Source organism: Canis lupus, chromosome 34 (assembly GCF_003254725.2).
Source record: "Canis lupus dingo isolate Sandy chromosome 34, ASM325472v2, whole genome shotgun sequence".
Classification (NCBI taxonomy): Eukaryota; Metazoa; Chordata; class Mammalia; order Carnivora; family Canidae; genus Canis; species Canis lupus.
In genome coordinates this window covers 11,893,284-11,919,282 of record NC_064276.1, presented here as the reverse complement: position 1 = coordinate 11,919,282, position 25,999 = coordinate 11,893,284, and the positions used below count along the sequence as shown (strand labels likewise).

General features: G+C 47.6%; 1 protein-coding gene across 2 annotated transcripts; it reads left to right on the top strand.

Annotated features, from left to right (window-relative positions):
• Positions 1-5,884: 5,884 nt before the first annotated feature.
• On the top strand, positions 5,885-25,999 carry PDCD6 (programmed cell death 6). 2 transcript variants are annotated; one of them, XM_025451275.3, is made up of 6 exons: positions 5,885-6,073; positions 7,253-7,314; positions 16,222-16,266; positions 17,208-17,366; positions 22,367-22,476; positions 25,439-25,999. In XM_025451275.3, exons 1-6 carry the CDS (start codon positions 5,979-5,981, stop codon positions 25,535-25,537), a joined length of 570 nt encoding a protein of 189 aa, XP_025307060.1. In that variant the 5' UTR covers positions 5,885-5,978; the 3' UTR covers positions 25,538-25,999. The 2 variants fall into 2 exon arrangements, with proteins under 2 accessions (XP_025307060.1, XP_025307061.1); XM_025451276.3 differs by having other exon boundaries at positions 5,886-6,073; positions 17,208-17,360.

Genomic DNA, 25,999 nt, shown 5'->3' with positions numbered 1-25,999 from the left:
ACCTGAAAGATCAATATCCAGAAATTTTGTTGTGTAGTTAAGTAAAAATGACTTTTGGTGCTGACAGCACATGAAGAAAACAAGCATCTCCTCCTTGTTCTTAGTAAGCAAATGGTTTAATATGTGAACATGCATCCTAAGGTATTGAAGTCACCAGGTACTAAAGGAAATAGATGAGGCGTACAAGGATTTCTTCCTTCTCTGCTTGCTTTCCAGTGCTGCTCAGAGGTCCCTTTCCTACACAGTACTCATCATCTCTGGGCTGGCTTCTGTAGAATCCAGTCCACTTGCACATAGAGGCATTGATTTTACTGGCTGTTTCTCCGCTTTAGGAACTGTCTTGTAAATATGTAAAACATTCACGTTTTTTCAGAGTCTGTCATATTTAGAGCTAACCTTGATTGTCTCTGCATCCCCTCCCCCATAGCACTCACTTTAGTTATCTTCCTAGCGAGTGTTTTAAGAGAAAAAAAAGCAAATCTGTATTTGCATTATGATGTATTGACTATTGTGCACACCATGTCTGCATATCCTTTTTTTTTTTTAAGATTTTTTATTTATTTATTCATGAGACACGAGAGACGGAGAGAGAGAGGTAGAGACACAGGCAGAGGGAGAAACAGGCTCCATGCAGGGAGCCTGACGTGGGACTTGATCCTGGGTCTCCAGGATCAGGCTCTGGGCTGAAGGCGGTGCTAAACCACTGAGCCACCCAGGCTGCCCATGTCTGCATATCTTATCATCAGTAAGTCTTCTTCCTTTAGCTGCATGAATGTACCTTACCGTCCAGTGGTGGACATTTGTGTTCTTTCCAGTATTACAGACACCACAATGAGTAATTTTGTGGGTGAAGTCCTTTTCTTTGAGGTGGAGTCCTAGAATTGCTATGCAATGCACATGTCATTCTGTTAGATGTTCCCAAATTCTGTTTCCCAAATTCTCTTGTGTTGGAGAAGAGTCACTATTTCCCATGGCTTTGCAAAGAAAGTATGATGGCAAGTGTTTGGATGTCTGCCAATCACATAATGAGAAATTTTATCTTAGTATAGCTTTTCTCTTTTTCTTTCTTTCCTTGGTGGGGGTTAGCATTTTTCACAGTTCTTTTGAGGTATGATTGGCAGAGGTAATAAACGCATTCACTAGCCTGAGTTTCTGGCCCCTTTGTAATCTCCCTCCTTTATCCACAGCAGTGCACAGGGAACCACTGATCTACTTTCCATCATTAGAGATGAGCTCACGTGCTCCAAAGTACATATAAATGGAACCATACAGCATGCACTCTTTGATGTTGATTTTGTTGGTTCATTCACATTGCTGCACAAGCAAGAGGATGGGTGTGTTCGTGGCTTGAGGGCTGCATCCAGGTGTCAGCTCCTGGCTCTACTCTACCACTACCACCAGAGAGAGACCCTGAGCAGAATCACAGGTGCTTGGGGCAAGAAGGTACAGGTCTGGTGAGTGCTGGGGGAGTTCCAGACCATACAGCATCGAGTGTCTGCAACCCAGCTGCAGATCAAATGGTGACTGTCACAAGAGGAGAGTGTCATTTCAAGTGGCATTAGAACATAGAACTTCTGAGTTTACAGTTTCAGTAAACTTTAAGGATAAATGAAACCACTAAGAAAGCCTATGTTTCATCAGCAGTCTTACTGTTACTAGGGATATTGGTGTTCATACTTTGAAATTGTGTAGTGTAAGTTAAAGCTAGTAATAAGTATAAACTCTTCTTTGTTCCTTTATATATATTTTTTTGTTATTTTTAAAAGATTTTATTTATTTGAGATTGAGAAATCACTAGTTGGAGGGGCAGAGGGAGAGGGAGAAGCAGACTCTCCACCAAGCAGGGAACCCAACGCAGGGCTCAATCCCGGGACCCCTATATCATGACCTGAGCCAAGGCAGACACTTAACCAACTAAGCCACCCAGACACCCCTTCTCTGTTCTTTTTAAAACACACACACACACACACACACACACACACACACACACTGCCACTGCCCCTCTCTGCCCCAGTAGCAGTGGGCTCTAAGCACCCTGATTGTGGGGTCTGCTTACCACTGCCCTCTCTCCCCCATAGCCACAGATTGACTATATTAAAAACATTAGTATGTTCATTTATAATGATAGTTTAAAAACTCAGCCAACACTGAGCAAACAATCACTTTTGGAAGTAACTAGGGCACTAACTACTAATACTGAAAATGGACAATTAGAGGAAAATAGTGAAATGGTTATCCTGCCTTTAATCCACAAATTGCCATTCAGGATAACCTAGTTGATTAGGAAAAGTATTTTATGGATAATAAAATAGATAAAGGAGTAAGGAATGATAGCATCTAAAGACCCCGTTTCTGCTATCCCCAGTGTGGTTCTGGAAATGCATGTGGATCAGAGTTGCCTGGAAGGATTGTTGAATAATTCCTGACCCCATCCCAGGACTTCTGGTTCAGCAGGTCCTGGGGTTGGGCCTGAGAATCTGCATGTGTAGTATGTTCAGGGCCCACCCTTTGAAAACCACCTGTTTGGGGTGATGTGGTCAACAAACATGGAGATGATTTTCAGAAGATAACAGGTGGAGAGATGACTGACAACTTCAGACCTCCATGCTAACCAGTAGATGAAACAGCGTGCCAAAGAATATTGCAGAAGTGGAAGTATAAATATGGGCATCTAAACATCATTTAAGTGTTAGGACAATGAATGAAAAGCTGGCAAAGGCAGGTACCTGAAGCATAATTAGATGACAGAAGGGCTGATTGGTTTCAAAGAAGTAACTGAGGCCCTGGCTTCCTTATATCTGCTACTTTTCAACCAAAAGTCAACCTGTGGACCATTTTTATGAACATTCTGAAACCAAGAAAATCACGGGAGTAGGTCTGGAAATACAAGTTTCTATGGGACAGAATATTTCATACTGGTAATATGGGTTTTTTTTGTTTGTTTTATTCATGAGAGACAGGCAGAGATGTAGGCAGAGTGAGAAGCAGGCTCCATGCAGGGACCCCAATGTGGGACTCTATTCCGGGATTGCTGGATCATGCCCTGAGCTGAAGGCAGAAGCTCAACTGCTGAGCCACCCAGGCATCTCTGTACTGGAAATATTTTGTACAATGTATATTCAAGGTTCTAAGAGAACCCACATGTTAGGGGAATTTACAGAGCAGAGAAATTTTTTTTAAATGTGCATCAAGGTAAAAAACTAGAATACTATCCAGAGAGATGTGGTTAATTTCTAATATGGATCAAAAGCAAAAAATTAAGATACAGTACAGTACTCTTCAACTGTCCATAGCATTAGCCATAGCCACATAGCTATTTAAGCTCACCAAAATTACATAAAACTTAAAATTACATTCCCTAGTCCCCTTGATCCATTTCAAGTGGTCAGTAGCTACATGTGGCAAGTGGCTGCCACACTGGACAGCAGAGCAGTCGGATTGTTGCAGAAAGTTCTGTTCACCAACAGCAGTATACACAGTCACTAGTGTATTAAACAGCACCTATGATAAATTGGCCACTACCTAATATAAAACCTGAGTTAAATAAAAAGTGGTCAGTCATTCTCTTTCATACTGAATTCTGACAATATTGGTTGGAAAGGAGGCGGAGGCCTGGGCACAGCTGGCTCCATCCCCTAGAATTCTGCACCAGAGTCTGTAAAAGGGAAGTGACAGAGAAGGTCTCTAGCGTGTAAATGTCACAGTACAAGTCATTGGTGGTCTTGATGAGAAAATAAGGCACAAATGACAACTCAATGTGCCTTCAGAGGGAAAGCTGTTAGGGTGGATACATACAAAGTGTGTGTGTGTGCGTGCGCCCATGCACACATTCACACACACAAAAGAATGGACATATAACTTACTTGGTCATCCCATTTGTTTAACATTTGAGAGTTCACTATATGCCAAAGACATACGATGAACAAGAGGGTAGACTATGAAGTGTTAGGAATGCTAGCACCCAGAAATAGCCAATGTTTAAAAAGTTCTAAGGGTAATAAAAGGCATTTTCCAACTGGCCCAACATTAGATACATTATGTGCTAACGTTAATGGGAGGAAGAGAGCAGTGTTGTCTTTCAGTTTATTTCTCTCCTCTCCCATCCAGGAGCACCATCTACTTGGAAAGCTTAGAACAGACCTGGTTAAGAGGGAACTGAATCCCAAGATAGGCGAGGGGATAGTGGCAAGTACATTAATACTTTAAGTGATTGAGTCTGTAGAACTAGGCAGGGGCTAGGCTGCATCTTTCTGCTGGCGAGGAGACGGTCTCCCCTGTGGCTGCGCATCTCTGCCATGAGGCCACAGGACTCCAGGCAACACCGTCCCCACCAATGGCAGCAATTCACTGAGAGGACCCCAAGGCTTAGGCCTGCCCTAGCAGTATGGCCCAGGTGCTGTGCCCCACCCGACCTGTTCCATGCAGACAGTTGGAGCCAGTGGCTCATTAGAAATCAGGGCTGAGGGATCCCTGGGTGGCGCAGGGGTTTAGTGCCTGCCTTTGGCCCAGGGCACGATCCTGGAGACCCGGGATCGAATCCGACGTCGGGGTCCCAGTGCATGGAGCCTGCTTCTGTCTCTGCCTCTCTCTGCGACTATCATAAATAAATAAAAATTTATAAAAAAAAAAAAAATGAATGTTTAGGAAAAAAAAGAAATCAGGGCTGAGGTGAAGGGAGGGACTGCACCAGCCAGTGTCTCTGAAGACGCCTTCTAGAATCATCTGTACCTTAGTGAGTTACATTGTTGGGGGCAGGGCAGGATTGTCTTTAAGCCTTCGTTTCCTACTACTTAATCTCCCTTTTAAGAGTCAGCCTTGCCCCACAGGATGACTCTGGGAAGCACACAGAGGCCTGGGCTACAGCTCCTTGCCTGTTGACCAGGCCCACCATGGTTTTCTGGTCAGGAATTTGTGTACTTTGCAGCTGATGGCCGTGAGGTGCTGGCCTGAGGACCCCACGAAGTCCCTGAGTCACGAGGGTGCGGTGTGACCCTGTGGGCCCCGCTGGCCACGGGAAAGGAGTGTGGCTTGGCCTTCCAGGGCAGACAGCACACAGCGACACCCGTGACCCGGCCCCGCCCGCCGGGTGGTGTCTTGGAAGTCTCCCCCCGAAGTGCGCGGCAGAATCCTAGCTATCAATTTTGTGCAGTTAGGGGCCCGAGATGGGACACAGACCACAGATGGACTTCAGAAGCTGTGGAAAATTCCAGAAAACATTGCTCAGCGAGTACTTTGTGAGGAGAAACGTAGAAACCATGTGAATTTGCTAAGGCGTGGGAAAACTTCCTGTGGAGGGGGCGGGGGGCGGGGGGGTACTTCAGGCGAAGCCAGCGTCACGGGCGATCGCGGGAGGTCGCGGAAGGCCGTGGTACATCAGGGGAGATCCCAGGTCACCGGAGATCCTAGGAGGTCATGGAAGATCACGGGAGCTCCAGGAGATCCCGGAAGGTCACGGGAGATCCCCGTTCCCTCGAGGAATCTGGCGGAGAGAGCCGGGAAGCCGCGGAGCGCTCCTCGGGGCCTCGGCGGGGGCGGGGGCGGGGGCGGGGGCGGGGGCGGGGGCGGGCCGGCCCTGAGGCCCAGCAGGGCCCACCCCCGACGCCGGCAGGGGCGAGGTGCGGGTGACACCGCCCGCCGACGCACGGGGACGCAGAAACACTCCGGAAAAGTGTCTCGTCCCCCTCGGTCACACTCGGTCCCGGGACGTCGTGTGCAAGAATGAAACACGGTCGAGGGGAGCCCCTTCCGCGCGTCCTGTCGGTGCCCCTGCCGGCCGAGCGGCCTCCGCACCAGGGTCCGCGGCCCCGGGCGTCGCCTAGCAACCGGGCCGCCAGGGGCTAGGCTGCGCGGGCGACACCGCCTTCCGGCGTCCCCGGAAGTGGCGTCAGCGCCAGGCCCCGCCCCAGCAGAGGCGGAAGTGGAGCCGCCCGGGTCTCCAGCGTTCCCGGGAGCTCGGCCCAGCGTTGCCGCCTGGGCCCATGGCCGCCTACTCCTACCGCCCGGGGCCCGGGGCTGGCCCGGCCGGGGGCGCGGCGCTGCCGGACCAGAGCTTCTTGTGGAACGTTTTCCAGAGGTGAGGCCCGGCGCCACCCGGGCGCTTACCAGGTTCACCGGCCTCCCCCGGCCTGCTTCCTGGTTTCCTTCCTGGCCTCCCGCCGGCCTCCCTCCTGGCCTCCCTCCTGGCCTCCTTCCTGGCCTACCCCCGGTCTCCCCTGGGCCTCCTCCCTGGCTTCCCTCCGGCCTCCCTCCTGGCCTCCTTCCTGGCCTCCTTCCTGGCCTCCCACCAGCCTTCCCTGGCTTCCCACTGGCTTTCCTCCGGCCTCCCCTGGGCCTCCCCTGGGCTTCCTTCCTGGCTTCCCTCTGGCCTCCTCCCCCGCCCAGCTTCCTTCCAGTTGCCCTCTGGCTTCCCCTCCCCTCCTCTTTCCTGATTCCCTCCAGTCTGTCTGCTCTGGCCTCCTTCCTGGCTCCATTGGGCCTCCCCACTGCCTCCTTCCTGTTTCACTTAGTCTTCCCATCACCCTGGCCTCCTGCCTGGCTCCCTTAGGCCTCTCCCGGGCCTTCTGCACCCCCCCACCCTGCTGCCGCCCTGGGGCTCACCCGTCGCTCTGGGGTGGGGGGGGGGCGTCCAGGTGCAGAGCCCCGCCCCCAGATGCCCTGAGGTGCCGCCTACACGCCTACACACACGTCCCCAACAGCCAAGAGCCTGCGGGCTGAGGAGCTTGCTGCTCCTGGAGGTCTCCCGGATGCTTGTTTAGGGTAAACAGAAACACAGGCTGCTTCAATGCTGTTAAGCTGCCTCGGCTGCGAAGGAAGCTGGTACTTGTATCCTGGGTCGTCCTTCCAAGTGAATGAGTGACCGGGACCTGAATGGCCCACAGCCAGGAAAGGACTTGTCTGAGGCAGTGTTTCTGCGGTTTGTGGAAAGGAGAGGAACTGGTGCAGGTGGAATTCAGGCTGGCCAAAGGGAAGCAAAGCAGAAAGGCTTGAGAAGGTGTAAGAGAGAAGAAGTGGTTCAGTGTCTCTGGGGAGAACCGACTTGGACTTTGGCTGGTGGAGCACTTAGGATGAGAGCAGGGGCTCATGCATCTCCTTATTCCCAGCAGAATTCGGGAGACACCCTGGCTGAGTGCAGTGGAAGGGCCATGGGAAGGAGGCCACCAGAGTGAATATAGAATTGACGCAAGAGGTCCACGTGTGTGCTTGCTGTGTTTTGCTTGTCCTGCACTTTTAATCACCAGTCTTGATTTTGTAGGGTTGATAAAGACAGGAGCGGGGTGATATCAGACAACGAGCTTCAGCAAGCACTCTCCAACGGTGAGTAGGACCTGAACTTTGAATCTGACCCATCTTGTTGTAAACAATTTCTTTTTCCAAGTACAGAGGACTTACTAAGGCCTAACTCTTCTTGCTGGCACGTGGTGGAGGTGCTTCTGATTTATTTTGCCAAGTGACGTCCTGCTCCAAGGGTCTTGCTGAGTTCTTGAGAAATGGGGGTTGCAGGGAGGCTTTAGGGAAGGATAGGAAGTGTAGATGCACTTTGAGGTACATTGAAGATCGCTGAGTTTCTCAGGTAGCTGCATCTCTCCAATCTCTCTGGAGAGGATCACAAGGTGCCGGGGCAGCACGGGGAAGTGACTGGGATGTTAGAGGGCTGGCGCTGGCAGCTGGATTGTGGGAAGGTGGTTTTATCGGTGGGGGAATACTAGGCGCTCAGACCGGGATACAGTGTCCTGGCTCTTGTGGTGTGTTGGAGGCTCTCGGTGGAGTCCGGTTCTTGCCGCTTCCAGCATGATTAATCCGTGGAAGTACTGTTTGAGACCCTTTACTTCAGTGAACACCTGGCTATGTATTCTTGTAAAAATCCCTCAGATGCCACTGTCTTCTCTGATTCTTAAGATTTGTAGCTTCTCTTTCCAGAGGTGTGTCATTGAAGGTTTTAAGGGGATTGATTCTAAGACGTTGAGAGACCTACTGTTATTAGTGGGAGGCAGTTTAAAGAATGGTACATATCACTGACTTTTTCCAGCGTTTAACGCGTGGGCCGCGGACATGTATGTATGTTGCTGTGTTCAGGAAACCAAGAAAACTCTTTACTTCAGCTTTGATGACTATGCCTTCTTGTTTCTTCTCTTACTATCATCTTTTCATTTTTTGTGTCTCCAAGGGCTTGAGTTTCACTTGGAGGAGTAGAAGACTGGGTTACTAGAAAGATGTCAAAACAAGCTGGAATCCAGCAGGCTACGTTAGCAGATCTGGCTTAAAACGTTCTAAGTGTTGGGGTGCCTGGGTGGCTGAATCCGTTAAATGTCCGAATTCTGATTTCGGCTGAGGTCACAATCTCAAGCTCGTGAGATCAAGCCCCGTGTCCGACTCCATGCTGGGGTGGAACCTGTCTGGGATTCCCCCGCCCCCTTGCACTGGCCCACTCTCACCCTCTCTCACTCTCTCAAAAAAACAAAACAAAAAAACCCCTTTCTGATTATTGACCAAAACAGATGTCTTCACAGTCATTTGTGAAAGAGTCTAGCCACTACAGTGAGAGTGCTCTCAGGGGTCATTCCTTTTGCGTTCTTTTCCAGTAAGTGAGGACTGACCCAGGACCCATTTGGACATCTTTTTGTCTGTTTGCTTGAAGTTTCGAGAGTGCCATCCAGGTTTGGATTTGTGTGAAACCCCTCAGGGAATGATGGTCACACTCTGCCCTCATTAGCATGATGGTGTCCCTGCAGAGGGCTCCTGCTTAGATTCAAATCCTGGCCCCAGAAGTTCTAGGAATGTGACCTTGGGTAAGGACTTGACCTTTCTGGGTGTGTAGATGGAGGAAATGCGTGCAGAGCGCTTGGTACAGTGCCAGGCACGCAGCAGGGTTCAGTGTTGCCGGCTGAGGGTACAGTAGTAGTATTGTTCCTGGCCAGGGAGCCAGCTCAGGGGATGGTGATGATGATGACAGTTGCCACTGACTGAGCATCCAGTGCATGTAGGCACTGTGCTGAGCACTTAACAAACCAAATCACCCATCGGCATTGTCCTATGAGCCCTGGGGATGTGGTGGCGGGACCTCTTCTGACCTGTAGGTTTAGGCTTCTATGTTTTCACTACATGGTGTCACTGCTGCTTCTATTTCGGCTGCTTATTAAAGAAGATGGGTCTTTACTCTGTCAGTACTTGAACCTGTTTAAAAGAGAGTGTTTATTAACAATTGCCTAGAGGATGTTTGGTTCACCATTGCTAAGATCCTTTGAAATCGGTTAAATCTGGTTAAACTCGACTCTTAAGTGTGGTCAGGACTGTCTCAGTGGCCCTTGTGGAGGTACTTTCATTGAGTTGCCCAGTGGGACTCCCTCAGCTTTTGTTGGAGGCGTGAACTGGCCTCAGAAGCAGGTGGTCACTGTTAACCCAAGAGCAGGCACAGCAGCCTCCACACTGTCTATGGGGCAGGTGCCAGAGAGACAGCCACCCCACTTCTCCCAGGAGCACGGTGCCTCTGGTGTTCCAAGCACCTGTGCTGGTTCTTCTGTCTTGTTTGTGTGTATCTTAGTAACCCTGAATCTTTTTAACCAATTACATTTTCCTCTTCAAATTAGCTGCTAAAAAAATGAAAGTTAAATTGGTGGCTTGCCCCTGGGTGAATTTAGAATTTTGAGAGGTCAATTTTTCTGACCTAGTCTTAGACTCCTTACTTTATTATCCTACTTTTCTTTTCCCATCCAACACACTTAAAATTTATCTCATTTTTCTCTATTGTGGCTACCTTTATAAATTTAAATCCTTTCTGCCATAAAGCATTAGGTTATTAATGATCCAGGTTCACAGAGTAGATGATAATACTGCTTGCTGAGGTCGTCCTTACCACACTCAAGCTGTAGAGCCAGGATCTAAATATAGATGCGTGTTGCTGGTACCCTTCAATGCTTTTGCTCATGTTGTACTGTGGGTTTAGTCCTCACAGTTAGGCTCTCAAAGCACGCTGAGCCCTGGTGTCTTCCCAGCTCTCCATGTTGGTGTCCACTCCTTGGGAGGGTTCTGTGTACTTTCTGAGTTTCACGTTTTCTGCATGAAGGAATGTGTCTGCTCCTGCTTTTGAGCCACTGTGGCATCGCTGCTTTGTCCTTGACACTCTCCATTCTAGCTTCGTGTGATCATTGTTATAGGTGTCTCTGGCCATTAGACGACTTCTTGAAGGAAGGCCAGGCTGGGCTCCTGTGCACAGCTGTAGTGTGTGAGCAGAAACTGGCTTCTGGGTAGGCCCATCTTTGCCCTCTTCATTCCCCTTGACTTCCCATAACTGATGCAATTGAAACTATTTTGACTTCTAATTTTTTTTCCCCCAGGAATAGGCTTCTGTTTTCATATTAGAACGGCAATATTAGGCTATTTCAGGATATTGGTTTACCTAGTCTATTATTAGTGGGAAAACTGAAGCTTCAAACTTGCAGGGTTTCTCACTTTAATTAAATCTGTGCATGTGTGCTGTCTGCTAAAATCTAGTTGAAACCATCCTGAAAGAGTACTTGTACGTCCCATACACTGAGCCTTTTATAGGATTCCATAGGAAAACTTCTAAAATTGACTGCTCTCAGGGAGGTGTATGGTTAATAGGTATGAAGAAAGACAGAAGAAGACTGTTCTCTTGCCTTCTTCTGTTTTGTTTTGTTTTGTTTTGTTTGTTTGTTTGTTTGTTTTAAGATTTTATTTATTTGAGAGAGAGACACAGACAGCACAAGCTGGGGGAGCCACAGAAGGAGAAGCCAACTCTCCACTGATGCTGGGCTCAATCCCAGGACTCCAGGATCATGACCTGAGACAAAGGCAGACGCTTCACCTACTGTGCCCTACAGGCACCCCTCTTGCCTTCTTTTTGAAATGACATGTTATAGACTATCTTCAGTTTGGTGCCTCTTCTTTTTTTTAACTTGTACCATATTCTTGGAATTACGGGAATTTAATTTTGGTCAAGCCTCTTTTTTGTGCTTTTGTAAATTTGCCTTCACAAAACCTATGTAGATATTTTTTAGCTGTACTTTAAAAAATAATAGTCATATACTCTTTTTAAGGTATTTTTATCAAAATAGAGTTCCAGCTGTCTTGGGGATCATAGTAAGAAGAAATGAAAGAAATCAGACCACAGAAGCAGACAGCCCCCGCAGACTGTGCTCCTGCTCTCATCTCTGCTTCTGCCCCCACAGGCCCCGTTCCATGGGTAGGAGTGTTTGCTGCTGAGGATGCAGCTGGGGCTGTTAGAGATTCACCCTCCGCATCCTTCTGCCTGTGTATGGGGGAGGACTGGCTCCGCAGGCCTGGGATGCTCAGAGCCTGCTCCTTCCCAGGAGGGGTTTTGATGGCTGGCTGCCTCCTGGGAGGTTCTGACTGAGAAGAGTTTTTTGTCCACCACGGACCTTGAGTTCTGTGGTGCCTATTTGCCTGGATAGTTGGTACTAACAGTCTGATTTATGGTAGACACCTGCTTTCTCTCTGGGTACCTGGAGCTTCCATGATGGACCCCAAGAGAAACCCTGTACTCTAGACATGGAAGCTTCTCTACTTGACAGCCCTTTGCCTGTGTTCTCACAGCTCATAGCTGGAGGAGTGAACGCGTCCTGGGCTGCACAGTCTCCACTGGGCTTCTCCTAGTGCCTTTTCCCCTTGTTGATTTTATTGTCCTTTCATTGTAACAAACTGAGTGTTGGAGTCCAAGGGTGTCCTTGCGGACCCGTAGCCTGACCTGTGTGCTCTTTCCAGAACTTTTCCAGAAACGTGCCCAGCCAGAGTTTCAGATAGAAATAAAAGAAAGTTGGGATTTGGTGGACCTGGCTTTACCGACAAATTACTCCGTGGGCTTGGGTGCATCACATCTTTGGCCCCAGTTTCTTTGGATATAAAAATAGGAAGACTGGAAGTTAAGATCCTTTTCCCCCTTGAGCCAAGCCCCAATGGGCCAGATCCTACATCTGCCTGGTATGGAATTGAGACAGTGTATCTACAGTGATGGAATTCACAGTGTTTCACTATTAGTCATTTACGTTGTTTCTAATTTTCATTCATGTAAGTACTGTAGTAATTTGACCCAAAATTTCATAGAATCAATTTCTAGAAGTGAGATTTATCAGATCAAGGGGTATAGCATCATTAATTCTGTTGATCAGTATTCAGATTGCTTTTCAGTAAGGCCATATTTCTGGTTCTATTTGAAGCTGTAACTGAAGAAAACTGGTGAAGTGTAGAATTTTGCTGAATACAAAGAGGCACCAAAATCTTGCAGATTCTGTGCATTGAATGCCAGTGCTGGGTATCCACCCCTGCAGGACTTGCTACACCTTCTCTTTGGCAGAAGTCTCTTTGGGAGTTCCCAGTCTGATGAAGTAAAGTGGAAACAGATCAATGATGATGTCTTTATTTTTATTTTATTTTATTTTATTATTTTATTTTATTTTATTTTATTTTATTTTATTTTATTTTATTTTAAAGATTATGTTTATTTATTCATTCATGAGAAACACAGAGAGAGAGAGAGAGAGAGAGGCAGAGATACAGGCAGAGGGAGAAGCAGGCTCCATGCAGGGAGCCTGATGTGGGACTCAATCCTGGGTCTCCAGGATCACGCCCTGGGCTGAAGGCAGCACTAAACCACTGAGCCACCCGGGCTGCCCAATGATGTCTTTAAAAGTCTGATTTTTTCCCCCCCAAAAGATTCAAAATAGTTAGATATTTCAGTTGTACGAATGCTAGGTGTTATGAAGTCTTAATCCTCAACCATTCACTGAAGCCAAAATTTAAGTTTGTGGTTAACAGGACATAATTTTAAGAAAGAAAACTTTTTGGAGAGTAGAGCCAATAAATATATTATCATAGAGCAGAATGGATTTTTTTTTCCCCTTTGAAAATGGAGATTCCTGCAATCATTTGTGTGCTTGAGGGTTGAATGGGAAAATAATAGAGGATCCTAATGGGGATTGTCTCTGCCTCTGTAACTACAGATGGTTCCTTAGGCTGTCATCATTTGCTTAAGGTTGCTTCTTTTTTTTTTTTTTAATTTTTTATTTATTTATTATAGTCACATACACAGAGAGAGAGAGAGACAGAGACATAGGCAGAAGGAGAAGCAGGCTCCATGCACCAGGAGCCCGATGTGGGATTCGATCCTGGGTCTCCAGGATCGCGCCCTGGGCCAAAGGCAGGCGCCAAACCGCTGTGCCACCCAGGGATCCCTTAAGGTTGCTTCTTAAAGCTTTAGCTCCACTCTCAAATTATGGGTAAAAAAAGTATACTAAATTTACATGGAAAAACCTGATTTTCCATGTAAATGTTTTCTTTAGTTCTTTGAGATGAAATTAAAGCACGATTTCTGGGTACCGTGATTTTTTACATATATATATATATATTTTATTCATGAGAATACACAGAGAGGAGAGAGAGAGGCAGAGATACAGGCAGAGGGAGAAGCAGGCTCCATGCAGGGAGCCCGACATGGGACTCGATCCCAGGTCTCCAGGATCCCACCCTGGGCTGAAGGTGGTGCTAAACCACCTGAGCCACCCAGGCTGCCCTGATCATCTATTTCTAATTAAAAATCTGACAGGAGGGATCCCTGGGTGGCGCAGCAGTTTAGTGCCTGCCTGCCTTTGGCCCAGGGCGCGATCCTGGAGACCCAGGATCGAATCCCACGTCAGGCTCCCGGTGCATGGAGCCTGCTTCTCCCTCTGCCTGTGTCTCTGCCTCTCCCTCTGCCTGTGTCTCTGCCTCTCTCTCTCTGTGTGACTATCACAAATAAATAAAAATTAAAAAAAAAAAAAATCTGACAGGAAGTCTTTCTCAAGATGAGTGGTTCTGATATCCAAACATGTTAGTGTCTGGGAAAAGCAGATGGGAATGTTTGAAATTCGGGATGGCACAGAAAACCTGGGATAGAGTTTTATACTGAGGGTATAGGGCTTGTGAAAAATGTATGTTGTTGTCATGAGCTCTTTAAATAGTGGTTATTTGCACGGTGCTTTGTTTTCTTAGAAAACTGTTTTCTAAAGTAGTTAGATTTTCAGGCTGACACTCAAATGCATTTAATGCTTCATGTATCTAAATGTCTGCATGTGGCAGTGTTTCAGCCTCCCTGTGGGTTGTTGAGCTTTGATGTTTAGTCTGAGAAGCGGCCTGGCTGTTATCCCTTGGTTTCTTTGGAGAGTCAGGCCCCATTTGGGTGATAGAAGGATGAGCGAGGCACTGACAGCCTGCCTCCACCTTCGCCCTTGCACAGTAGCAGACCTGTGGGCCTTGTGCTTGAGGGCAGCCTCTCTCCATCCTTGCCTCAGCTCCAGGTGACCTCTTGCTCTCTCCTGAGCCTGGAATCCTCCAGCATGGCTGCTGGTTCCGCTGGGTCGCCTCAGGGATGCACCCTCTCTGGGCAGTCCATGCATGCCTATCCCGGTGGCACCTGGCCCTCACCACAAGTGCTCGTGTTGCACTTTACTTAACTGTTACACTTGTGTTGCTTTTGTTTCACACTTCTTTGGACAAGTCATTGGCAGAGATGGCCCCATGATGCTTCTGCTCACAGTGAGGAGGGTCTGTAGGCTTTACTTCTACAGATTGAGGGCTCATTATCAGCCTATATCAGAGGTGGAGGGAAGACTCCAACAGGTGCATTGGGTTCCTGGGTTCCTGGGGCTTCTGGTCAGTGCTGGGCCATCTCCTGTGGAATAGCAGTTCAGTGCTTGCAGCAGCCTGGGGTGAGGGAGGGAAAACAGCAAAGAAGTGACATTCTGTGTTTAGAATTCTCCTTTCTGTTGGGTTCTTTGTAACATAGTGTTCTTACTATATTGGTTTTCAGTAATACTTTTCCCAATAGCTTTATATACAGGGTGCCACTCACCCTTCCCCTCAACATCTTAAAGCCTGTAGAAGATGCTTATGTAGCCCTGTAGTGTGCCATTTAGGGGAAGAACAACCTTCACTGAGTAATTATGGTTGCAGATATTCCAAACAGGAAGCTCAAATGTGCACTGGTAGAGGAGATGGATTTCATTTAGGGACTGAGGGAAGGTGGGGTGCTCAGGGAAAGCTCTCCTGGGGATGCTTTCTCCTGCAGCTTACAGTAGGAGAGGGGAGGGGTGAAGGGTACGCGTGTGTTTGGGAGGTGGAGACAAGAAGCATGTGCATGAGCCCTGGGTCGAGCAGGCGTGGTCCTCGAGAGTTGCAGTGGGAAGGCTAATGTGGTAGCGTGTGAGGGGTGGTACCCTTCAGACTCTCCTGCCACCACCCATATCCAAGAAGGCCTCAAACTTGAGCAAAAAGGTCCCTTTATGTGAGGTCAGGGAATGGGTCTCTGTGTGGAGATAAAAAATGGAAACAGATTTATATATAGAAGAAAATAGGAGGTGTTTTTATACAAGTGGGATGTGGGGAGAGACACTGCATTTTTTAACTTTGTTTTTAGTAAGTATAAAAGTTGATAATGGTATAAATCGCTCAGGGGCATAGAGGTATCTAGTGAACATTTTTTTTTATCAGTTGATAAAGAGTTCTATGAGATTCAACAGTGCCCTTTATAACAAATATCCTGTAATATCCCCATTATAATTCTGAAGTGAATCATAGAATACTATAATTACCTTTTCATGTGCTCGCTTCGGCAGCACATATACTATAATTATAATTACCTTTTCACGCCGTCAAGGAAAATAATAAAAACACACAGACTGTAATTTCAGGAGAAAATGTTTAAGGCATGGTTTTATGGTATGCTTTTCAGTACTTCTCAACTTACCTGGTAACTGCCTTCCTTGAAAATTGAGTGTATATTAAAATGCTCTGAAACCAGGGGCATCTTGGTGGCTCCATTGGTTGTGTGTCTGACTCTTGATCTTAGCTTGGGTCTTGATCTCAGGGTCGTGAGTTCAGGACTTGTGTGGGGATACATGCTGAGCGTGGAGCATATGTAAAGATAGGGTTTTATCTCGTTTATGTGGTAAACAAGAACGAGCCCCCAGCTTCACCTCATCATAAACAGCTTTGAACGGATGTCTGTTGCGAGATAGGACCCCAACAACAACATGCATACAGCCACCAGAAATGTCCCCCCAGGGTGGCACCCCATGGGGACATTTCTGGTGGCTGAGGTCTTCCCATGAGCAGTGGGTTACTTTCTTTAGCTTCTGATGTTACAGGTTAGAGTCTTAGAGCTTGCTGTTGAAGCGATTTTCTCTGACTCTATTTCTTATCATTTATCTTCAGGCACATGGACTCCATTTAATCCAGTGACTGTCCGCTCCATCATATGTAAGTAACGGTGCCATGTCCCACCTGCGCAGGCATACTCCTGGCGCTTGGATGCAGGTTGTGCCTGTGGCCTGTGGCCTTCAACCTGCGCTCCCAGCCCTGGAGAGTCCGTGTCCAGACAGGCCCAGCATGCTTCACACGCTGTCCGCACCTTGCACGGTTGCTGACTGGCAGAAACACTGATGCTCAGCTCTGACCTGGTGTTTCCTTATGGGAGCTCTCCGTGAATTATGGTGTACGTCTGAGCAACCAAGAGCTCTTTCCTTTCAGTCTTCTCTTGGCCTCTTTATGTGAAAAGAGACCAAATGATCTGTCGTTTCTGCATACAGTCTTTCAGGCTGAGTTTTTATATGTATTTTCAACCACTTTGCCTCTATATGTAATTGCAGTCAGAGGTTCTTTCGTATCTGGACCTGGAATGGGGCTGTTTTCTTCTTTTTCAGAGATGTATTTATTTGAGGGGGAGGTGGGGAGACGGAGAGAGCAGACTCCCTGCTGGGCTCAGAGGAGCTGGCTCCATCCCACAACCCTGAGGTCACCACCTGAGCCAAAATCAGGATTTGGAAGCTTAACTGACTGAGCTACCCAGGCCCCTAGGCTGATTTTTTTTTTTTTAATGAAAAACAGGTCTTACTGACAAAACAATCTAAAGCCCGAAGAGTCTTTTTCTAACTGGAGTGGGCCTGCAGGGGTGGTTCTCGGTCCTCTTGCAGAAAGGAGGAACTGCCCGCAGAGCTGGACCGTGGAGGTGGCTGCCTCACTCGAGGCCTCCATTTCTTCCTGACAGAGCGGGGGCGCCCAGCGGGACTTATGTTCCTGGGCAGCTGGGCAGGCAGCGGGCCCCAGGGGGGTGTGGGAGCTACTGTGCTGGGATGGAGCTGCTTACGTGGTGACGTTGACGTGCCACCACTGCATACCACTCATGTTCCTTTCTGTCTCAGCTATGTTTGACCGAGAGAACAAAGCTGGCGTGAACTTTAGCGAGTTCACTGGCGTCTGGAAGTACATCACAGATTGGCAGAATGTCTTCCGCACCTACGACAGGGACAACTCTGGGATGATCGACAAGAACGAGCTCAAGCAAGCACTCTCAGGTTTTGGTAATTCACTTATGGTGATTGTGTAGCATGTTTCATTTTGGAGGCGAGGTGCCATTAATGTTTTTACTTTGTTCGGTTTACTGATTCTTTTTAAGATAGTGGGGGAGGGGCAGAGGGGGAGAGAATCTTAGGTAGGCCTGGATCTCATGACCCTGAGATCATGACCTGAGCTGAAATCAAGAGTGGGATGCTTAACCGACTCAGCCGCCCAGGTGTCCCTCAGTTTACTGATTTTTTTAACTATGAAATTTTTGTTGACATCATACAGATTTATATTTTGATATTATTTATATCCTGAAGGCTTATATTTGACATGGAGGCTTTATGTGTTTTTTTCCATCCAAAATGAGATAAGGGCTATGCAATCGTTTATCTTTGTGAAATGGAGTGATGTCACACGCACACTGAGAATATGGTAGCTTTGCAAACAGTTGCATGGGAATAAGTGAAAATAAAATGTCAGGCGGCTTCTGATGCGAGATATATCACAACACATAGCAAGATGATCGGGTATTTGTAATAGATTCTGTAAGTGGCCGTGCCAGTCGCATGCCTCAGGCACAGCGTTGGTAGGAGTGCGAGCTCCCATTCTCATGTGCGTGTCAGCCCAAGTATGCCGTGCCACCAGGAGTGTGTACACAGCCTTTCCAGAGTGGGCCAGTGGGCCTCTGATGCTGGTGTGTGGGTCTTCAAGGAAGTTGGGATTTTTCGTATATCAAGTAAACATGGACATGGACTACTTGTCCAAGGCTTGTGGGAGCTCCACCCAGATTCTGGTATGTTTGGGATGATCTGACTCAGCCCTCTGTTCACTGGGCCCCATCATAAAACCCATTCTGCATTTGCTTAAAAGGCTACTTGTGAATGCCTTCTAGAAGCAAATCAGGTACTTTATTTTCTGTAACGTATCATTATAATGTACTAATGAACTTCTAGGTATTTTGAGTTTTAATAATACAAAGTACATCTTAATTCTCTTGTTAATATGTTGCCAACTTCTACTCTTCTCCCATTTTCCCTTTGGGTGTGCACTCTATGACCATCTTCTCTTTCTCTTTCCTTATGAATTCCTGTGCTGTTCAGTTAAAGACTCTGGGACTCCCTGGGAAGTTTGTGTTCTTGGCTCGCTAGGTGTGGGTCAGGATTAGGGAGGACTTGGCCTCAGGTTCTCTGTGTTGGGACTGGGAACACAGCTGACTTTGCTCTGCCCTTTGGTTGGGGGATGGGGAGGGTCATACGGAAGGGCTGGGAGGGACAGTGGGAGCCATCTACAGAGAGTGGTCCTGGGGCTGGAAGGAACAGGAGGCCGAGGACAGCTTGAGAGAAGCTGGGTCCTGTGAACTGTGTGCAGACAAGTGACCTCAGGTGTCGGAACACAGCACTTCTAGCGTCATCAGGCCTATAGCCCTCTTTCCTTTGTGCCAGGGACCCACTGGGTCCTTAGAGCTCACAGTGGGAGCACTGAGGTGGGCAGTATTCCGTCCTCCAGCCTCAGTCATGGAGGTCATGTGGCAGTCCCTCACAGTTGGGCTGGGCGAGGTCAGGCTCCTACCTGGCTTATAGACATTTGCTAGAGAAAGTAAATACTCTGCTATAGCATTTCTTCAGTGTTCTAACAAGTCTATTCCTACAATTGGTTCTTGATTTCTGAGGGCCTTCTCCAGAAAGGGACGTTGTTACCCTTTCCACATAATTTTGGAAGATTTTCGGTAGTAATTGAAGCAAAGATTCCTGTCCAGTTTCAGCTTCTAAGAACAGATGTGTGGCCGTGGTCAAGCAGGGGGGCCGCATTCCAGCTCTGCACACGCATGAGGGAATCGGGGGTGGGGGGATCGAGCCTGAAAGTGTCCTCTGACGTCTGTCCACTCCATGTCTTGGGCCAACCCTGGGTGTGTTGGGTTACCCTCTCAGGCCCACATGCTGGGTATGATAGCTCACGGATTCCTTTTTAAAACTCAGGTCTGGTATGTGCTGTGCACCCGATACAGAGACCTGAAAGTAAGGGAGTGTGTGAGGCACACCCTCACCCCGCTAATAGCGGGCCCTGACAGCTTGATGAGTAGGAGTCCCCCACATGGTGCTGTCCTCCCATGTGGGGAAGGCAGTCAGGTGTGGACAGCTCCCCCTCCCTCCCTGCCCAGCCAGCTCACTGCTTTCTGACGAAGAGCTTATCAGAGCACAGGCCCTTCCATTCAGTGTCACTCACCTCAGCTAGTATCGACTTGGTGCTGCATCTGCTTTGTCTCTGTTTTATGCACCAAGGACTGCAAGGCTTGTGCCGTGTTACCCCAGAACACTTTATTCTGCATCCCTGGAACATGTGGACATTTGCTCACAAAAATTGGTGCCGTGGACCCACCTTAGAAATTAGCAGCCCATTCGCATGAGTTGGGGTCCTAGCAGGTCCACGAGCAGCCCCCACCCCTTTTTTATGCCACAGGCTGGTTATACACATGAGTGGATGCCCTGTCCCAGGTCTGTTCCTTGCTGTAGTTTCTGTACCCTGGAGAGTAGTTACTGATAAGCAGCCAGGTTTTTGGAGGTATGCTGTCACACAGGGTGCTGAGAATAGGCAGTTGGTGACTTGTGGGGTCATCAGGACAGCTGTGATGTCTCACCCCTCCTGTGCTTGTTCTCAGTAGAGAACCTCACTCTCCTATATTCAGGGTGCGGCCCTGTGGCCAGCACATCAGGTCTGACCAGGGCCACAGGCTGGGGGAGCTGCACACAGAGGGCACCACCTTTGTTTGTTTTGTTTTTTTGTTTTTCATTTAATTTAGTTGAAGTAGAGCTGACATAATGTTACATGAGTGTCAGGTGCGCAACATAGAGATTGGAGGGTGCTGTAAGGCACTCCGTGCTCACCAGGGTCATAGTCGCCATCTGTCACCCCATGGCGGTATGATCAACTGTCTTCCCTATGCTGGACATCTTGTCTCCTGACTGACTGATTTTATAACTTCAGGTTTGTTCTCCTTAATCCTCTTCACTTCTTTCTTCCAACACCACCCGTTACTTAGGAGTCTGTTTCTATGTTCTATAATTATCTGGTATTTGTCTTTCTCTCTGACTTACTTCATTTAGCATAACACACCCTAGGTCCCATCCATACTGTCGCCAGAGGCATCATCTTTTTCTATGGCTGCCTGATATTCCTGCGTGTGCACACCTCTTCTGTGTCTGTCTCCCGGTCTGTCACTTGGGCTGCTTCCATATCCTGGGTGCTGTAAATAATGCTGCAGTGAATGTGAGAGTGCAGATCGAATCAGTGTGTTCATTTTCTTTGGGTAAATACCCAAAAGCGGAATTATTGGATCATGTGGGAGCTCTATTTTTAACTTTTCAAGAAACCTCCATACTGTTTGCAGCGGTGGCTGCACTAGTTTGCTTCCCACCAACAGTGCACATCCTCGCCAACATGTGGGGTTTCTGGTCTCTGATACCAGACACACTGATCGGTGTGAGCCACCTTGTTCTGATCTGCATTTCCAGAGGATACCCCCACTTAATTTATGAGGATAGGGTTATCATGATGTGGATTTTCAATGGAGAAAGTTCTCAGAGAAGAGTCTGCTCCCAGATTTTGCCTCTTACATAAACGTCTCTTTTGTACTCTGTTTGTTCATCACTCATTTTCCTAGTGTGGTTTTCATTCGTTTTGTTCTCTCTACATTAGTATTGAAGGCCAGGGATACTGGAAGCTAATCACAGGGATGATAGAAGTTGTTTCTGTGGTCTGTACCACTCCTGAGTATGCATCCTGTGTGTTCTGTGTGGGCAGGAGACCCGCACAGCGATGGCTGTCGTCTGCTCTCCACACCCTGGTGAGCTCAGCCCTTACCAACCTGGGCCTTTCTTACCTGTCCACAGGTGGTATAGGTGCCAGGTGTGAGGAGAGGAGACTCAGAGGGGCCAGGGGTTTGGTCCCGATCCAGGACCTACTGTCTCTTTTATTTAAGTCAGGGATCCTGTCTTGCCTTCAGCTGGCAGGGAAGGGAGCCCTGGATTTAAGTCACAGATGCATAGAGTATGCTGACCACTCTGGAAGGTACTGTCATGTGTGTGCATGTTTGAATCTTTTTTTAGTGAAGTAATTAAGCGTTTATGCAGGTAATTAACTATGAAATTCACTCAGATAATAGGTGTACATATATCCTCGCAAAGATTCCAGCAGGACCGAAAACCAGTAAATATATTTGGCCCCTGGATCTTGTCTCCTGAATAAGTAAGGACTCCACAGTCACACAGGTAGTGGGATTAGGAGGGAAGGAAGTAGGTGTGCTTGTCTATGTCTAGAGTGGCCCTGAGAGGTATCCTCGTGTCTTCAGGACCGCCTCCCTGTTGGAGACCTTTTCAGGACCTTCAGTAAGTTGAAGGTGGAACGGTGGCTCTTTGTCATAAGATTTGATGACCCTTGAGTGGTTGTGAATTTTATGGGGCTGCCTTATTCCTTGTAACCTTGCATTTCCTAGTGTCAGTGTGCTATATGTAGGGGAGTACCCATCAATTGCTCTGCTATTCCCTGAGTTTACATTCTGATTATTTGGAAGTCTTCAGTAATATGGTCTTTCAAATGTACAATGAAACTTACCATTTGTAAGATGAAAACTTGATAATGAAGTCTGGCTGCCCTGCGGGGTGATCTTGGGGTGCAGCACTATAAAGTGAGTCTCCTGGATGTGAACAAGTGAGCTCACCTGAATGACCTGCTGTACCCGATGGTGCTGGCCACCTATGACACTCACCCTTGCAGAAGAAGGTGGTGGTCTGCGAGTCAGCCATTGGCAAGACTGCACATGGGGAGTACTGCAGAGTGAGGGCTTTGTTCCCAGAGTGCATGTGAGCGAATTTGCGCCTTGTGTTTCCCATCCCAGCCTCGGTCGTTTGTCATTTGTTATCAGCAGATGTAAGAGGCTGCAGGGCCTTATGGGAAGAGGATGGGAGTGTTGATGGGATGTCCACTCTCCTGGCCTGTGTTCATTCTCACACTTCTCTTCCAGGGTACCGGCTCTCTGACCAGTTTCATGACATCCTCATTCGCAAGTTTGACAGACAAGGACGGGGGCAGATTGCATTTGATGACTTCATCCAGGGCTGCATTGTCTTGCAGGTAATTGGGGCTCCCTGGGGGCTGACAGAGCTGAGCTGTGGCACAGGGGGCGAGGGAAGGAGGGAAGTGCCATCCTGCAATGAGTGATTTCATGGAGTAGAATCAGTTCTGCAGCTTATAAGAGCTAGTCTTGTCTGTGGAGTTCTGTTGAACGGAGGTGTGACCAGTAGAGCCTGTTCTCCCCGTGGGAGTACAGCTGGCCCTCAAACAACATGCGACCAAATATGTTGGTCCATTCATAGGCAGATTTTTTTTTTTTGATAAATACAGTATAGGGCTGAAAATGTATTTTCCTTATTTTCTTAATAACATTTTTTCTTTTTTTAAGATTTTATTTATTCATGAGAGACAGAGGCAGAGACATAGGCAGAAGGAAAAGCAGGCTCCATGCAGGGAGTCCAATCTGGGACTCGATCCCAGGACCCCAGGATCACAACCTGAGCCAGAGGCAGATGCTCAACCACTGAGCCACCCAGGCGCCCCTATTTTCTTTTTTTCTAGCTTACTTTATTGTAAGAATACACATGTAATACAGAAAACGTACAAAACATATGTACCATTATTACTAAGGCTTTTGATCAGCAGTTGGCTGTTCATTATGTTTTGGGGCATCAGAGTTATGCGTGGATTTCGACCACTCCAGGGTTCGTTGCCCCTGACCCCTGCATTCAAGGGTCAGCTGTGGTACAGAGCAGTCCTTTCAGATGAGTTCACGTATTCTAAGCCAAGTGGGTTATTTTCCTGGATACTCTGCTCTTTCTGTTGTATTTTCATTCTGAGGAAATGGGTACATTTTCTGTTGTGATCTTGGCTGTGCTCTGCCATTTTGTGTGAGGTAAGCTACGGGGACAGGAGCTGGCTTCTGAGCTCACAGCGCCTCATTCAGGTGTCAGAGCCATTGCCAGGCAGCATCTGGTGAAGCTCATGAATCCCGCTGACCCCTGCACTTCACATTCCCTCCAGGGCCTTGTTCCTTTGCCTATGAGGGAAGCAGGTGCAGACCCTGTGGTTCCTTCCCAGAGCCCTGCTCCTGTCTCTATGTAGGGATCCAGGTCACATAGATTGGAAGCTTAGAAATGCCCTGAACTGATAAATTCAGATAGCTTTCAGAGTTTTTATTTTGACAAATTTAAAAAAAGAGACAAAGGTATGATGAACTTATATGCCCGTCACTCAGATTCAACAGTTATCAGTTGGTGGACAGTTTGATGTTGTTCCTCCGTGACCATAACACTCCTAGCCCTCACTCTGACACAAATTCCATCCGTGGAAAGTAAATGTTTTTCCATAAATACTTTAGTAGAACTTGTCTCTGAAAGATAAGTCCTTGTAGTTTGAATCCAGGTTGGGGTTACATCTTGTCAGCTTTAGAGTCCCCTGAGACATGTGAACGGCATGAGGTTTTTTAATTTAATTTGGTGTTTTGGAAAACATTCCCAAATTTTCCCCACTAAAATACTAGGTCAGTAAAAGTATAGTTTCTGTGGCCTGATTTCCTTGCCGATGAGTCTGGGGAAAAGCCCAGTCCCTGTTGTTCAAGGCCTGGTTGGAGAGCCCGTGTGCTAACATTTGAGCCTTGGCTCTCTGAAATGGGGAGAGCCTTACCCCATCTCAGCCTCAGTCTGGGGACCCTGGGTTACGTTTTTGCAGTGTTATCTGAATATTTTAGGAAAAGGTGTAGTGTAAAAAATCTCATGACTGTCTGCATCTCATTTGCTCTAGGGTTAGAGTTTTCATTTGAGGTTATGTCCCAAGAGTAAACATCTGATCCTTATATTTCTTCTTAAGCAAAGGTCATCAAGTGTAGGCTTTCAGTAGCTAGGGTAACACGATCAGAGTCCCATGAGAAGCTTACCTGGACACTGCCTCCCAGCTCCATGTCAGGTCCTGGTCCCACCCACCCTTCCTTCGTGACCCTGAACACAACACAGGTGCAAGATCTATAAAAGAAAAGCTGCTGACCACAAGTAAAATATCCTCAAAAAATGTTTTCTTTCATCTGCCTTTTTTACAAAAAGAAAAAGGCTTTTTGAAAATGATTTTTACATAAGAGCATGAGAATTTGTAGAAATCTTGGGAAAATACAAAGAAAGTATAGAGAAGACTTGCCTGTTGTTCTTGAAGGCAGAGTTAGCTGCTGCTGGGGTTCCAGTAGTTGGTTTGGCATTAGCATCTCAGTGCATGCTGGGACGCCCCTGCTGATGCCCAAGCGGATGGTCAGCTGTGTCAGACCCCATCTGACCTGCTGCCACGGGCCTGGGCTCCAGCCTGCTCTTGTGATGGACCTGGACAATGTTTCCTTCTCTTGTCTTGGGGAATTGCTTTTTGCCTGCTTCCTTTTGGCACGTATGATTCCTCAGGGCTACTAAGGTTGTCCAGTGCCCAGCAGTTGGGGAGACGCCTGGGGCCACTCTCCCCTCTGCTCCTGACCTATTGAGGGGGATCAGGCTTGTGAACAGACTAAGCCCTCTGGGTGGGGTGGGCAGGAGGGACCCTGAGGCTGTACAGGGACACCTACCTCCTTTCCTTTCTCTGTGTCTAGGCCTTCACCTATTGGGTGTAAGGGGCGGGGGGCCGAGTCAGGGCTGGTTGCCCTGTGTCCTGAGTAGCAAGTGACCAGACCAAAGGTGAGCATTTGAGGAAGGGCCCCCACGAGGTTGGTCCTACATAAGGAAGGGAGGATCCAGGCTCACCACTGGACCATTTGGGAAACCAGGGCCTAGGGCTGGGGTGTATTGTGGAGTTGTGCCTACAGCTCACCCCCGCCCCCGACTTCTCTACCCTCACTGTCCCAACTGACCATGGTCACAGATATCCACCCATGCATCCCTGCCCTGGCTTATCAGAGGTGGGGGTGTCTGGAGACCTGGGTGAATTTGGTTCCTAAATGTATTTATGAAACCCATTTTCTTTCTCCTGTTTAATAAATATCAAGATCTAAATGCCTGTGTTTCTTTCCCAGAGGTTGACAGATATATTCAGGCGTTACGATACGGATCAAGACGGCTGGATTCAGGTGTCATATGAACAGTATCTGTCCATGGTCTTCAGCATCGTATAACCCTGGCCTTTGCACACGGCAACGTGACTTATGCAAGGACGGCTCAAAGATGCCAAATCTCCCTTTAAAGAAGTGGGACACAGATGCAGCCAGCTCTTCCTTTAGATTTCATATCACTAACGTTTGGGACCGACTGTATATATGTGGATAAGCTGATAAGGTTTTTGCGAATATAATAATACTTATAATCATTATTTACACACAGACCTTTGATTTGAGACTGTCCAGTTGTGCCATGAGGTTAGATATGATAATGTTTCAGGGTATCCTGCATGCAAAAAATCCATCATGTGCATTTCTAGAGAACTCGAGTTCTATAGTGGAAGTACTTTTATTAGCCAATAGGAATTTAAAAATAATACGGAACTTGCACAGAGGCTTTTACGTGCCTTACATTTTTAAAATGCGGTTTATTGTATTTGTTTGAATATGCAACCTAAGCAATAAAGCACATGCGCCCTC